Source organism: Schistocerca americana, chromosome 3 (assembly GCF_021461395.2).
Source record: "Schistocerca americana isolate TAMUIC-IGC-003095 chromosome 3, iqSchAmer2.1, whole genome shotgun sequence".
Classification (NCBI taxonomy): Eukaryota; Metazoa; Arthropoda; class Insecta; order Orthoptera; family Acrididae; genus Schistocerca; species Schistocerca americana.
Window position 1 is genome coordinate 214,565,351 of NC_060121.1, and position 16,892 is coordinate 214,582,242.

The 16,892-nt window shown below is 42.0% G+C and overlaps 1 protein-coding gene across 1 annotated transcript in view; it reads right to left on the reverse strand.

Moving 5' to 3' along the window:
• LOC124607435 (protein ecdysoneless) overlaps positions 1-16,892 on the reverse strand; it is a 94,325-nt gene that overhangs the window by 50,192 nt on the left and 27,241 nt on the right. The window contains exons 3-5 of the mRNA XM_047139764.1: positions 8,024-8,111; positions 6,693-6,838; positions 1,438-1,579 (exon numbers count right to left, since the gene is read on the reverse strand). Of these exons, the coding sequence (XP_046995720.1) occupies positions 1,438-1,579; positions 6,693-6,838; positions 8,024-8,111 (376 nt within the window). The remainder of the gene's footprint in view (positions 1-1,437; positions 1,580-6,692; positions 6,839-8,023; positions 8,112-16,892) is intronic.

Consider the following 16,892-nt stretch of genomic DNA (forward strand, 5'->3'; position numbering starts at 1 on the left):
TGAAGCCTTAAGTGTAGCCGTTGATTACCAGAGTTTTGACATTGCCTGTATTACAATTTTGGATTTGGATTGCTTCCTGGACTGTTTGTATATTCTCAACGCAACTTTGCTATGACCTGGACATGTTTTTGGTTTGCCATTCACTTTGTGAATTCTGCTGTCATTGACCTCAGAGACCATCTGTTTCTTCACAGGTCTCTGCATTACTGTCAATGCGAGAAAATAGGTGTATGAGAAAAGATTGGGCCATTCAATAACAAAAGCTTTTATTGCCAGTTTTAGTTTCTGACAAACATTCTTCAGTCTCCCACACAATGACTACTCTCTTTTGTATTGCTGCACTTGCTTCTTTAACCCCTCTGCATAGTTATCTGCCTTGGAATTTGACCAGCTGACAACAGCAGCCTTATTTCCTTGCCATCCATACATGTTACCTATCAAGTTATTGTTTCAAGTACAAAACAAGGGAATGGCCACTAGGTGTGAGAAAACAAAATCATCATCAAATTGTTGGCCACGGTCAAAAACGGCTGGTACAGTTGACATTCTTTGCCCTTTGTGCTCATCAAAAAGCATTTTTGGTACTCACAAGGCATGTAGTTTGTGAGATCTGAGCTTTTACATTACAGCAGTGTAATTAGTGGCATGCCCAATATGAGGAAATTCAACAACCAAAGGACCAATTATCAGCCACAGGGCAAATCACAGTTTTTGGTCCACTTGTTGTACAACTTCATCAGTCACTTTTAAAGTCTCCATACCATTGTGTAATTTTATCTTGACTCATTACTACAGGCACATAAACTAGGCACAACACCTGATGAGTTTTGGCACAGAAAAATTGAATTACTGCATAAACTTCGCAATTGGCAGAACAACCATTTTCCAAGCCTCTGTTGTTAACCTATATCCGCAGTCATATGCTTGCTGAAACAAAACATTGACTTCTGTGGCTTCATAATCAATCAACAGATGGCGCTGCATTAATTTGTCCAATTGAGCCACCTGGTGTGTAGCCTGTCCACCTGTGCCTGTTTGGGGGCAAGCTAGCACATGCCCATGTCCCAAGGGGCAGTGTTGGAACATCCTGCTTTAGTGAGGTAACATGGAAGGAATGTACCTATACAGTAATTTGCTGCCAAATTCTACAGGAAGAAGTCTAGAGTAATACAAAGACGCAGAATATAAATCGAATGGCAGAGAGAAGCATAATCAACACTCATAAAAGAGAAACATCTTGAGTCTCTAACCCCTTATGTACTTAATATACAGAAAGAATAGTCAGAAAAACTGTGTACCATTTTGCCACATAACGAACAGAGATAAAATGCTTAAAATGCCAATGCACTGTACCACATTTCAAATGTCATTTGCGTACAAGATTTAAGGCAAATGAACATATTGTTATAGCACTGTGATAGAGTGTCTGAATGTTACCTTCAAATCAATGGGATCCCTGTTACAGAAAGCTAAAACTGCAGGTGCAATAAGGTTAGGTTTCTCTTTCAACAAGGCTGCTACTCTGACTGGAATATATGCTGTAGTCCTGTGAAGGAGCTCTGTAATTTTTCCTGGGTATCTGTAACAAAAGAATAGAAATGGCCGGTGTCACAACCATCAGTAACTACTCTTATTTTCACTCTATGACAACAACTAAATTTAAAAGTAGTATTCTCAGTATGTACATTAGCTTTGAGTAAAATAGGTACAGTGAGACAATTAAAAAGTAGGTTGTTGAACCAACGTATAACACACATTAAGACTGAACAAACTCATAAATGGATAATCTTCATATAAAGATGTAAACATGTATTAACTTATTGAAAAAATATGACAGGAGCACAAAAAAATAAATTTGTGAAATATCATGAGTTGACATCTTGCATTTTTCCTTTTATAGCAAGAAGGTAGATAAAACTTAGAAAAAATTCTAAATGGTGAGATGACATTTTACTCTTCAGTGGAGCAACAAATATGTATGACTAGTTAAAATTGCGTGCCAGACCACGACATAAAACTAGACAGCAGAAACAATGCACACCTCATGGCCTGCTTCCAAGTTTCATCTTTCCACTGTTAAAACTGAAACACAAATTTAACTTGCCACTAATGTTCGTGAATGTGGTGTACTGTGTATTGAACTGGGGACCTAGAAACGACGGAGAGGCTTCATCCCACCATAGCCCTCAGTGGTTCACAACCCCATAACAGGCCACAGCAGTCCACCTACCTCACTGCTGCCCCACACTGAACCAGGGTTATTGTGCGGTTTGGCCCACAGAGGAACTACCCCAGGGGAACGTCTCAAACCAGATGAGTATAACTCCAATGATTACATGGTAGAGTAATTATGGTGTACACGTACATGGAGACAGTGTTTGCGCAGCAATCGCCGACATAGTGTAACTGAGGTGGAATAAGGGGAACCAGCCCGCATTCTCCGTGGCAGATGGAAAACCACCTCAAAAACCATCTACAGGCTGGCCGGCATACCGGACCTCGACACTAATCTGCCGGGCGGATTTGTGCCGGGAGCCAGCAAGCCTTCCCGTTTAGGAAGCAGTGCGTTAGACTGTGTGGCTAGCCGGGCGGGCTTCGTGAATGTGGTGCTCAATAAAGTGCATCAGACATGACAAAATTCCAACAAGACATTATAACTTTGTGACACGGATCACAGACAGCAGGGGTGGAAGCACACAAATTACAAACTGCTGTGAATTTTACAAATAGCATGTCAAATTGAGAAGGAAAAAGCATGCAATAGTGTTTGCCAACAAGCCACTACATCTTCACAATAAGCATTCTTTGCCTCTGGCAGTTGTTACTGAAACCATATGGATGTAATATCACTACAGAATGCTGAACTTGAGTTCAAATGAGTCATCTTGGTACAGCTTCCCCATTTATGAATGGCATCACACCATGTAAACAGTTGTAACAAATAAGTGTTCCACAAGGAGTGCGCTGAATGGCACAGGGAAGTACCTAGCAGAGTAATATGATTTCTAGTATTCTTGTAGAGATTGTTCACAGTAGCTACCTTATGGCATTTGAAGAGTTATATAGTAACATATTCAACTCATCTGATGATGACTTGGTAATAAGTAGAACTGGAAATGATACCATTTGTGTAACTTGAAGCTTTAATATCTTAATTTTAAAAAAAATTATAAGATGGTCACTACACCTATTCTGTGCAAGATTTCATTCCTATTCTCTTAACTGACATCCTTGGCAGCAAAGATTTTTCACAGTGGATATTCTCTTACAATTGTTATACCCTTAGTGTATCTCAGTTGGATTCAAACTGTCTTCCATAGAACTTTTCTGCTTTTACCTATTTTCTGCACTTTTTCCTTTTCTGTATTTTATCTTTAGACTCTACCAAATAAAACAATTCTAGAAGCTTATGATTTGTCACTTTAATATACCTCTTTCCCAATAGTTGTTATACAAATGTTAGCAGATGATACAAAGGTGACAGTTTTGTCTTTACCTAGTCAGCAGAAGTAACACATAATTTCGATTGTTACATTTAAAAAATCTGTAATATTTGTATTTAGAAATAATAATGGATCTAGACTTGTTTAGCCCAAGTATATTAAGGTTAGTTCTAGACAATATATTTGTGTAAATGCCTATTTCCTTCAGTCTTTTTCAACAAAGGACTACAAAGCAAAAGTAACTGGTTTTTACTCTTGTTTGTACGTATATGTTAAGAAGGAAGGCAGCATCTCATAAACAACGAGAATGGGGATGGAGTGGCCATGTACATGAAAAATGGAATTAGCTACATTTGAATCTACTGACGTATCAGAGTAATGTGCAGAACAGGTCACTGAACATTGTGCAAGAGTAGTGGAATTTAGTGAAACTAAACTTTTCAATTGTACTTATTTATGGAACCCCTAAATGATTTCAGGACATTTCTGTTCAATCTGGGGAGAGTTCATCATTCACTTTATAAAAAGTACCCAAAATTAGTTGTATGTAGTGACTTTAATGTTAATTTTATATGTGACTGTGCAAGGAAAAGAATATTGGGAGCTCTCTAAATTCATATGATCTGCTGCAGAGTATATCCTTTCCAACCAGAGTTGCAGGGGAGCAGTACAACTACAGACTTCATTTTTATTCTTTCTTCATTACTAGGAAAAGTTGGATGGCCTTTCAGACCATGATGCCAACGTTTTAACATTAAAAGGAATTTTTGCACACACACACACACACACACACACACACACACACACATGTTAAATGTAATTATGAGTAGCAACAGAGACTTTTCTTAAACCTCGTCAAAGAACATGAGGGACAGGATGTTTATAGTGCTGATAACATATATGGTAAATATAATGACTTCCTCAGCTTATTTCTCATTCTTTATGAACGTTGCTTTCCATTAAAATGTTTAAAAAAGGGTACTAGCACCAACAGGCAACCCGGGTGGTTGACTGGTGGGATAAGAGCATAAAGTAGAATAAAGTGAAAATTATAACAGCAAAATGTTATATTAGAAATAGTCACAATTGAGCTGCAGTAGCCCACTGCAAAAAGTACTGTAAGATGCTTACACGTGTTATTAGGAAGGCAAAAAACTTGTGTTATGCAAATAGAATAGTTAATTCTCAGGATAAAATTAAAACTATGTGGTCAGTCATGAAGGGAGTGTCTGGTGAACAATACAAGGTCATGGATATGAAAAAATGTTTTTGTTACTGACAAGTCAGATATATGTACAGTATTTAACAATCACTTTCTCAACGTAACATATGTATTAAATAAAAACTTAGTTTCTACAGGGAATCACAAAACTCTCTTAGAAAATGGTTTTCCAAAACTGCACTACTGACCACTTTATTCCCAGAAATAAATCCTACTCATGTTTTTCCAAAAGACTGTTTCTTCCATGATGTAAACAGATCACTTGATGTGAAGGTAATTGTGTTTGTGAAGCATTTTGCCACTCAAGAACATTTACAGCAACACCCTTTGGCAGTTACTATAAATGCACTGTGACTCCGATAGAATCAGTATGCAGACAGTAACCCAAATGCACATCTAATACAACCTCAATTTAGTGGCACTGTTGTATACCAGCCTTAGGCCAAGTACATTACACTTCCAGCATAATGTCTTTGCCCTATGGGTTGCTCAAACTTGATCCACATGTGTCTCCTCCAGAGATTACAAATATCATGCATGTGTCACGTGTTGTGGATATGATACTGTGTACAGTCTGTTAATACACTGCTTGTTACAGGCTGGACCAGAAGGTACCAGCCACTCTTCCGAGCAGTGCATGCATCAGCAAGCCAGTGGCACTGCTATTCAGGAAACTGCCCTCAGTGATGTGGTCACGGATGTACTTCCGCCTGCTGGATGCTTGAGTGAAGCACATCCTCCAGCAACAGCATTTAACTGCTCGCTCAGTTCAGGGTCAGTTGTAGGACATTGATAGCCTGTCAATTGGAACTCACTAAGACCAGCACAGATGCTCCACTCTGCACTGCAACATCTACGCATTGCTTCATGGTACGCCACATGGCGCAGCCTTCACAGATGCTGCTCTTACAGCCACTCAGAAGGAGTCTTCACTTGGAACACGAATCGAGAGCAGCGGCATTTGTGTAGAGCTGTCACTGTTAACATAAAATCAACACTGCATGAAATAAGAGCAGAAATCAATGTGGGACGTATGACACGTGTCTTTTACAACAGTGTGGTGGGCGTTAATGGGCTATGGCAGCAGACAACCACTGCAAGTGCCTTTGATAACAGCACGACATTGCCTGCAGACCTCTCTTGGTCTTGCGACCATACCGGTTGGACCCTAAACGACTGGAAAACTGTGACCTGATCAAATGAGTTCCAATTTCAGCTGATAAGAGCTGACAGTAGGGTTCGAGTGTGGCACAGACCTCTTGAAGCCGTGGGCTCAAGTCATCAACAAGACACTGTGCAAGCCTATGGTGGCTCCATAATGCTGTGGTCTGTGTTCATATGAAGTGGACTGGGTCCTCTAGTCCAACTGAACCGAACACTGATTGGAAATAGTTATGTTCGGCCATCTTAGGCATAACTTGCTGCCATTCATGGACTTCATATTTCCAAACAATGATGAAATTTTTATGGATGATAATCCACCCTGTCACCAGGCCACACTTGTTTCCTATTGAGCTACCCAAGCACCACTCATGTCTGTCCTCACAACTTTACTTCCACTAATACTTCGTCTCCTACCTTCCAATCTTTACCTAAACTCTTGTCCAAAACTTATAGAACTTGCACTTCTGGAAGAGTGAATAACTGGAGACATAGCTTCTGTGAATGTTGGAAGGTAGGAGATGAGGTACTGGAGGAAGAAAAGCTGTGAGGACAGGTCGTGAGTCATGCTTGGGTAGCTCAGTTGGTGGAGCACTTGCCTGTGAAAGGTGAAGGTTACAAATTTGAGTCTTGGTCTGGCACACAGTTTTAATCTACTAAGTTTCATGATTTTTGCTGTTCTCCTCTGGTTCCATGAAAACTACAGAAAAGATAAAATATTTCTAACTGTAGTATGTTACTGTACTATAAAAACTGTACCAAAAATAAGACAAAAAGCAAGAAAGTATTATGATTAGCCCCATTAAACTTTCTATTTACTACTAGAATAATTTGCCAAAGCCATATAAGCATATTGTCCACCATACCCGCCAATTCGCTCAAGAATGGCGTCCTGTATGCTCTGTGATGCCTCTGTAGACTCCTCTGGGTTTCTGACTCGGTTAACAGCTTGATGTATGGAAATAGATTTCCTTTCTTCAATGATATGGACTTTTCCCTCAAAGAGGTATACCTGCAGAGAAATTTACAATATTTATAGCACCTTTCTTTCTTGAGAGGATAGTAATTACTACCTGATTACAGAACATACAGCATTTATATGTTAGATTTTGTTAAAACATCAATACATTAACAAGCAGCATTATATAAGGATGTGTGATTTCATACTTTCAGATTTTGTATTTGACACATTAAGAAGATTCCATCTGGAAGATGTAAGTGTGTAACTCCTACATCATAAAAAAATTTGTGCCCCACTACATAATCATTATGTTTGAATGCTTGGGGAAGTATTAATCCATATAATGGTTCCTCTTGTTTTATATCACACTGGGACATATCATATTTACGAGATCAAGGTTAGAGAAATTCCATTGCACGAAACTAAGTATTTTATGTATTGACACTGCTTATGAAATATTCTGTAGCAGTGCTCGACTGTCACTTCTGAACAGTGACACAAAATGTTCTAAATTGGCACTGTCTTAAGAAATGTTAAACAAAGTTCACTCCTAGGATGTCATCAGAAAAAATTTAGGGTAATGACTCTGCTAGCTTCTGAGTTAGCTGTATCATGGAGAAAGTGAGACATATATTAAAAATCCCTGCCACTGATAAAAGAGGGACCAAGCTGCAATAAGGTGGTGCTGCTTGTATTCATATGTCATTCTAGCGTGGCCAATACAGAGTCGTAAAGAATTGTTGATTCTTGGCAAGTCATTCTTAATGAAGACACCCATGCATTTGTAGAATCTTCAGGTGTATAGCTTGTTGGTGGCATCCATGGCATTTTATGTTAGGAGTTGGGATAAGATCATCCGTTACTCACGAGTTTGTGTCAAGACATCATCTCAGTCCCACTGGGTTTGGCTGTTAACATGACTGTCATTACCAGCAATGCTTTGTATACACATGGGGAGAAAAAGGAGGAATAATAATAATAATAAGAAGAAGAAGAAGAAGAAGAAGAAGGGGGGAGAGAGAGAGAGAGAGAGAGAGAGAGAAAATCAACTTGCATCATGGTTGAGATTCTTAGTTAAGTGTTAGGTCTCTGTATATCTGGTTAATTAAGCTAATTTTCAGGTCAGGGGATGGCTAGAACATACCAATTGTAATAGAATCAAGTCTTGTAGGACAGTGAGGTGTTCAAACCAACATTTGAGTTGAAGACAGCTTCACTTAATTTATTGTCACTAACCTTTCCTTCACAAGTATCTGGATTTGCCCAAAGAGGGAGGCATTCCGCAGCTTCAATCAGCAAAAACTCGCCATCAGAATCGACAACCCTGTACAGGAACAATATAACCATATCATTTGCCTTATTCTTAATATGAGAAGCAGGGTAATGAATTGAGAAGGTTGCATTAGTGAAGTAAAAATGTGTACTACACTTATGAATTAAATACAGCTCTGTTAATTAGTGAAAGACGACACGCACGCACACTCGCACGCACGCGCACACACACACACACACACACACACACACACACACAAACACACACACACACACACACACACACACACACACACACACAGAGAGAGAGAGAGAGAGAGAGAGAGAGAGAGAGAGAGAGAGAGAGAGAGAGAGGGTGGGGGGGGGGTTATTGTTACAGCACACAAGCTCCGTAAAAAATATGTACGAAAACACTGTGCACAGAATCACAAATTGGGAGAGAGGGGGTTCTTGATGTTCATTTCCTATTTGAGCTAGGACTATGGGGTAAAATGTATTTGATTTAGCCCTAACCTGTGTCCATTTTTTACACCCACTGGAACATCTATATTATTGTAGTTATTTTACACTACGTTAAGTGAGGTTTGAAAGACGAGCTACAGATGGTGCCCACACAAATTGTGCAAAGCAGTTAATGCCTCTTGCAGAAGATTTTAACTGGGATGAAATTAATGCTAGGTTAATAGCACGAACTGAATGAGCAGATATAGATTAAAATGAATCAAATAAATAAAAAAATGCATTCTTACAATAAAAATGAAAACTCACTTTCAAACATCTAGCTTCATTCGAATGTCATGAGCAAAAAATGCATTTTAGTGAGCTTTTTTAATGTGTGCTGTTTCTATGTTTTAAACTTGGTTCAAATTTTGTAAGAAATTAGACAAATACACATAATTAATGGTCATACTGTCGTTTTGTGAAAGTTTTATCCATTGCCAGAATATAGCAGTCTAAAGTAGCTAATAAAATGCTTGTAAAACTCGGTTTTACGTGAATTGCAGATACTCAGATGATTCACAGTGATACAGATGATAATATGACATACATTCTCACAGCAATTACAAGAAGTGTTTACAAAAATTTTTCATTGTTTGGATTTTAAAAGTGACAAATCATGTAACTGCACACGAAATTTTGTTTCACAGAAACAAGTTGCATTTTAAGTACTGCATTTTGATATAAATTTAAAAAACTGGTTATTACAGCTGATTATCATTTTGTTGTTTATATATTAAAGATTTTATTCATCAGTGGCTTAAAATCATCGAAAAACCTTTGTATGTGCAAAACAATGCATGTAGCTGAACCAGAATTATGCCCAGCCCTGTACAAAATATATACTGTTTGATCAAGCCTTTAAAGCTTTTTCGATAACCACGCAGAAAATTAAACTAACCCGAAAATTGCTATAAAAATAACTGTCATAAAAAGAGCACCTTATTTCTAACACATATAAAATGTTTTACTGAGTTTTCTTCAAAAACTACTATGCTATTGTGTAGAAAATTTATTTTCAGTAAAAAAAAAAGCCAAATTTGTCAATTTTTGGCAGGATCGGTTGGTTAGTTTAAAAGGGGGAAGAAGGGACCAAACTGCAAGGTCATCGGTCCCTAGTTCCTGGTAAAATTACTACACTCAGCAAAGAAGGAAAGGAAGGAGACATACAGAACAATAACAAGAGACAGGAAGAACCAGAAGGTCGACAGAAGGACAACCAATACTACTATGGACAAAATAGGAAAAGAAAGCCACAGAGAGAAGCAAGAAACGGGTAGAAGGGGTGAAAACAAGAGACCAGATGACTGTGTCTCGCCGACAACGAGAATAAAAAAGAAAAGCCAGCCACTCTGCGACACATTAAAATATCCACCCTAAAAGCATTAGAGTGAAGAACACAAAGGGACAAAGGACATGTGCTAAAACTTATATAGAATGATAAAACCCACCGTCATGTATAAAACGTAAAACTAAATTAGCCAATGAGGCGTTGTCAACTAAGATTAATGGCAACGAGTCTACTAACTGAAAAGTCCGCCACAGGGCAGCCAAAGAACGACATCTCACCAAGATATGGGCCACTGTCAGCCGGGCGTCGCACAAACACTGAGGTGGGTCATCACGGCGCAGGAGGTAGCCATGTGTCACTCAAGCATGGCCAATGTGGAGCTGGCAGAGAATCACAGAGTCCCTGCAAGAGGCCCACATGGAGGACTGCCACACTTTCATAGACTCATTAATGGCACGCAGTTTGTGGTGCATGCTCAGGTTATGCCATTTCGTCTCCCAAAGCCGCAAAACCTTGCAGCGTAGTCCTCAGCACAGGTCAGTTGCAGAGAAGCTGATCTCCATAAGCAGTTTCCACATAGCCGGTTGGGCCAGCCTGTTGGCAAGTTCGTTGCCTGGGATTCCGATGTGAGTTGGGTCCAGACAAACACCACTGAACGACCGGACCATTCCAGCGCACAGACGGACTCCTGGATGGTCGATACGAAAGGATGACGAGGGTAGCACTGGTTGACAGCTTGTAAGCTTGGCAGTGAAAACACTGCAGCCGTCAGGCAAGGAATGCTATTCAATATGTCCTCTACCGACATACGAGGTGTGGCTAGAAAAAAACCGGACTAGTACTGGTGAAACAATAAAACGAATGCAATAAGGCTGAAAGTCGCGTGGCCTGTCACGTGACTCTCGCTCCGCCCACTGCTCGAGTTTCATCTGCCTCCTGCACTCAGTCTGCCCGTGGCGTCTGTTTTAAGTAGTTGACGTTTTGTCTGTGCGTCGGAAAATGTTGAGTGTACAGAAAGAACAGCGTGTTAACATCAAATTTTGATTCAAACTAGGAAAATCTGCAAGTGAAACGTTTGTAATGTTACAACAAGTATACGGCGATGATTGTTTATCGCGAACACAAGTGTTTGAGTGGTTTAAACGATTTAAAGATGGCCGCGAAGACACCAGTGATGACACTCGCACTGGCAGACCATTGTCAGCAAAAACTGATGCAAACATTGAAAAAAATCGGTAAACTTGTTCGACAAGATCGCCGTTTAACAATCAGAGCAGTGTCTGAGTTAACAGGAGTTGACAAGGAAAGTGTTAGGCAGATTCTTCATGAAAGTTTCAACATGAACAAAGTGTGTTCAAAAATGGTTCCAAAGTGTCTCACAATTGAACAGAAGGAATGCCGAAGAATGATTTGTTCTGACATCCTGGAAAACATTGAAAGTGATAACACTTGTGATGAATCATGGTTTTTTACTTACGATCCCGAAACTAAACGCCAATCGATGCATTGGAAAACTCCTGGTTCTCCACGACAAAAAAAAAGCACGAATGTCAAAATCGAAATTCAAGGCAATGATGACTGTTTTTTTTGACATCAAAGGAATTGTGCACATTGATTGGGTACCAGAGGGACAAACAGTGAATCAGCATTACTACATTAGCGTCCTGGCTACCCTACGTGAGCGAGTACGGAGAAAACGGAACGATTTGTGGAGAAAAAAGTCATGGATCCTTCACCAAGACAATGCCCCAGCTCACAGTGCGTTGTCAGTGAAGACGTTTTTGGCAAAACACAACATTCCCATCTTAGATCATCCACCCTACTCACCTGATTTGGCCCCCTGTGACTTTTTTCTTTTCCCTAAAGTCAAGTCAGCTTTGAAAGGAACTAGATTTGAGACTGTTGAAGCAGTAAAAGAAAAAGCGACGGAAGTAATGTATGGACTTACCGAAAATGATCTGCAGCATTGCTATGAACACTGGAAAATTCGTATGGAGCGGTGTAGAGACCGAGGAGGAGAGTACATTGAAGGAGATAACATGAAATTGTAAATAATTGTAAATAAATGTTTTTTCCAGCATCAGTCCAGTTTTTTTCTAGCCGCACCTCGTACATGACGCAGACGTGACCATCAGCCACCGAGCCGTCGGTGTAAACCACTTCCGAGTGGTTCTAGGCGCTTCAGTCTGGAACCGCACGACCGCTACGGTCGCAGGTTCGAATCCTGTCTCAGGCATGGTTGTGTGTGATGTCCTTAGGTTAGTTAGGTTTAAGTAGTTCTAAGTTCTAGGGGACTGATGACCTCAGAAGTTAAGTCCCATAGTGCTCCGAGCCATTTGTACACCACTTTGTGGCCTCAGTACATGTCCTCCAGTTCAGAAAGAAGGGATCGGATACGAACTGCAATTGGAAGCCCTGACCCGGGCTGCCGGTGCAGATGAACCACCATTGGGTGGGAAAATGAGACGTTGATTCAGATGCGCAGGAGAGCTACGAATGTGTGCAAATGTAACTGGCCAGCAGCTGTGCAAGCCTAACCTGCAATGGAGGGACTCTGGCCTCCACAAGGACGCTGGTCACTGGATGTGTCATAAAAGCTCCTGTCACTAGGTGAACGTCACATTGGTACACTGGGTTGACTAAACACAACACTGAGGGCACCGCCGAACCATAAACCAGACTCCCATAGTCAAGGCAGAATTGAGGAAGGGTTCTGTAGTGCTGCAGCAGCATAGAGCGATCTGCACCCCAGTTGGTGTTGCTCAGGCAGCAGAGGGTTGGACTCGCATTCGGGAGGACGATGGTTCAATCCCCCGTCCAGCCATCCTGATTTACGTTTTCCGTGATTTCCCTAAATCGCTCCAGACAAATGCCAGGATGGTTCCTTTGAAAGGGGACAGCCAATTTCCTTCCCAGTCCTTCCCCAATCCGATGAGACTGATGACCACAATGTTTGGTCTCCTCCCCCAAACAAAACACACACAGAGACACACACACACACACACACATACACACACACACACAGCACTGAGGTGCTGTCAGCACTTCCACTGAAGCTGACGAAGGTGAGGAAGCCAAGTCAATTGGGCATCGAAAACCAGTCCCAAGAATAGATATCTCTCCACTACAGTGACTGAATCATCATTAAGGTAAAGTTCTGGTTCTGGACGAATGGTACAATGCCGACAGAAGTGCATAACAGATGACTTTGCAGCCAATAACTAGAAACTGTGAGCTAGAGGCCATGACTGCACCTTGTGGATGGCTCCCTGTAGGTGCCACTCAGCAACACCAGTACTGGTGGAGCGGTACGAAATACAGAAGTTGTCTGCATTCAGAGAAGGTGAGACAGACGGCCCTACAACTGCTGCTAGACCATTAATGGCCACTAAAAATAGAGACACACTCAATACAGAGCCCTGCGGGACTCCATTCTCCTGGATATGGATGGAACTATGAGAGGCACCAACTTGGACACAGAAAGTACAAAGCGACAGGAAGTTTTGGATAAAAATCGGGAGCAGGCCCCGGAGACCCCACTCATACAATGTGGCAAGGATATGATGTCGCCAGGTCATGTTATATGCTAAATCAAAAAATACGGCAACCAGGTGTTGCTGTATGGAAAAGGCTGTTCGGATGGCAGACTTGAGGGACACGAGATTATCAGTGCTAGAGTGACCCTGCTGGAAGCTGCCCTAACATGGAGCCAGAAGGCCATGTGACTCCAGGACCCAACCCAACCGCCAACACACCATACGTTCCAGCAGCGTACAAAGAATGTTGGTGAGGCTGACAGCTATCCACATCAAGTAGGTTTTCACCGGGTTTGAGCACTGGAATGATGTTGCTCTCTTGCCATTGCGATGGAAATACCCCATTGCACCAGATCCAGTTGAAGATGACGAGGAGATGTCGCTTGTAGTCAGATGAGAGATGTTTAATGATCTGACTGTGGATCCGATCTGGCCCAGGAGCTGTGTCGGAGCAATGTAAATGGGCACTGAGGAGCTCCCACTCTGTAAATGTGGTGTTATAGGATTCACTGTGGCGTACAGTGAATGAAGTCTTTCACTGCCAGCCACCGTTTGAGAGTGAGAAAGGCTGGGGGGTAATTCTCTGATGCAGAGGCTCGAGCATAGTGCTCAGTGAAGTGCTCGGCAATCGCATTTGTGTTGGCAGATAACATGCCATTTATGTTAACACCGGGAACACCTGTTGGGATCTGGTACCCGAAAAAGACTTGGGAGGGTGACGTATGGCACCCAATGGTTGAGACATATCTCTCCCAACACTCCTGCTTCTGTCGTTTGATAAGTTCGCGAATGCGAGCATGGAGACGTTTAAAGGCTATGAGGTGCTCCAGGGAAGGGTTGTCACTTATGCCACTGTAGAGCTCGACAACACTCCTTAATTCCTTCAGCGACTTCCAGAGACCACCAAGGGACTGCCTTTCGCCGGGGGCACCCTAAAGAGCGAGGGATCGTGTTTTTTGCCACAGAAACGATTGTTGTAGTTACCTACTCAACCATCAAACAGATGTTACCATGTGGTGGTAATTCAACAGCGACAGCAGAGGTGAAAGTTTCCCAGTCGGCCTTGTTTAAAGCCCATCTGGGCAGGCGTCTGTGGGCCTAACCCCAGGGCAGTGACAGGAAGATGGGGAAGCGGTCACTACCACACAGGTCGTCAGGTGCTCTCCAGTGGATAGATGGGACAAGTCCTGGGCTGCAAATTGATAAATCAATGGCCAAGTAACTACCATGAGCCACACTGAAATGTGTGGCGGCTCCAGTATGTAAGAGGCAGGGTCAAACTGAGACTGTAAAGTTTCGACATCTCTGCCTCGGCCAGTAAGCAAGGTGCCACCCTACAAGAGGTTATGGTTGTTAAAATCTCCCAAAAGTAGGAAAGGTTTAGGGAGTTGGTCAATCAGTCCAGTTAATACTTTCAGGTATACTGCACCATCTGGAGGAAGATATACATTGCAGACAGTTATTTCCTGCATCGTCCTTATCCTGACAGCCACAGCTTCAAGAGGGGTTTGAAGGGGCATAGGTTCACTACAGACTGAGTTTAGGACATAAACGCAACCTCCACCTGACTCTCGATTATAGTCACTACGGTTCCTGTAGTATCCCTTATAACCGCAGAGGACAGGGGTCTGCATTGCCGGGAACCAGGGTTCCTGGAGGGCAACGCAGAAAGCAGGTGTAAAGCTTAACAGTTGCCGTAGTTCAGCCAGGTGGTGCAAAAAACCGCCTCAGTTCCACTGGAGTATGACATCATTGAGAGACTAGGTGGAACATTCAATGAGGCAGTTTACGCCTCAGGGTCACCTGCTGCCACCGGCTTTTTGTGTGAGCAGTCTATATCCATTGTGTCTGAGGGACTGGCAGGATCTAGGAGTCGAAGAAGTCGAAGAAGACTTATGATTCTCCAGCTCAGAAGTGGTGACTGATAACCCCGATGGTTGGGGGGATGTTGTTCCCAAAGTAGGTGGTGCAGGAGCAACAGGGAGGGAAGTGCCCCCCACCGTCAAAGGGGCAGGTGTAGTCTTTTGGTTCTGAGAGGTGACAGGAATGCAACAAACTGATGGGGGCGACAACTGTTCTCGTAGCGGTGGCATAAGAGGAGGTCATAGCCACAGGATGTAGGCGCTCAAATTTCCTCTTAGCCTCAGTGTAGGTCAGTTGGCCCAGGGTTTTATATTCCATGATTTTCCTCTCTTTCTGTAAAATCATGCAGTCTCGTGAGCAAGGTGAATGATGGCGCACAGCTCATCGTCAGACTGCAAAAGAAGGTCCCAGTTGTATATAATACCCTGGATCATATTTAATCTCTTATGGGGCATGATGGTAACAGAAACATCCTCCAACTTGTCACAAGCGAGTAATGCCCATGACTGGGCAGAGGATGCTGTTTTTATCAAGACCGGCCCAGAGCACATTTTGGATAAGCCCTCCACCTCCCCAAACTTGTCCTTCAAATGCTCCACAAAAAACTGAGGCTTCATGGACATGAAAGATTCCCCATCAACTCTCATACATACGCGGTACCGGGGCGAATAAGCTTCACTGCCATCCTTAGCCTGCCGTTCCTCCCATGGTGAGGCCAGTGAGGGGAACAATATCAGATCATATTTCTTAGCATTGAGCACAGGCATCAGCAGAGTGACTCTGTGCTGTCAGGGAGTTATAACCAAGCAGGTTACACGGCGGCCCCACCCAAACGGACAGGCTACCATGCTGGATATGAGGTGCTAAGAATTCCACGGTCATCATCGGCACAGAAAGCAACACTGCATAGTGCATGGTGGAAAACACACCCAAGAGATAGAGAATGAGAGGTACTGCAACGCAACGATGGGAAAGTGGGCTAAAGATCTCAATGCACGATGGGAACAATGCACAATGTAAGGTGCCCTTTCCCAATTGGCTCGCTCTTCGGAAAAATTTAGAAAGATGGAAGTCAAAACCAACAGGGGACCATCACATAAAGGCCGAAACATGTGAGACGTCTTTTAGCCACCTCTTATGACAGGCAGGAATACCTCGGGCCTATTCTAACCCCTGGACCTGCAGGTGGATTTTGACAGGACTGAAAAGTTGATAGTATTTTGTCATGCATATATTGTTTCACAGTTCTTGTGCTTATTTCAGCCAATCATCCTGGATTTGAATTGGCTGTTGCAATATTTCACGCCAAAATTATTCCTGAGAGAGTTTTTCTAGCAGCAGTTTTTTAGTTTTGAGTTTTTTATTGCATACTTTAAATAAACAATGACTAGAATTTTATGATAAGAGATAGTAACAAGATGTATGCTTCTCAACAGTTTACCATTTGTTGCACGAATCATTCAACTTGCAATATAGTAAGCTTTTAAAAAAGTTTATCTGTGTAATATGGTCATATCATAAGTTTATCTACATAGTGTAAACTATTTACACACATTATTGTAAACACTGTATTTAATATATTTCATTCAGTATCATATTTATGGCTGCTGTTATTATGCACTCTGTATTAAGCAGTTATGCTTAT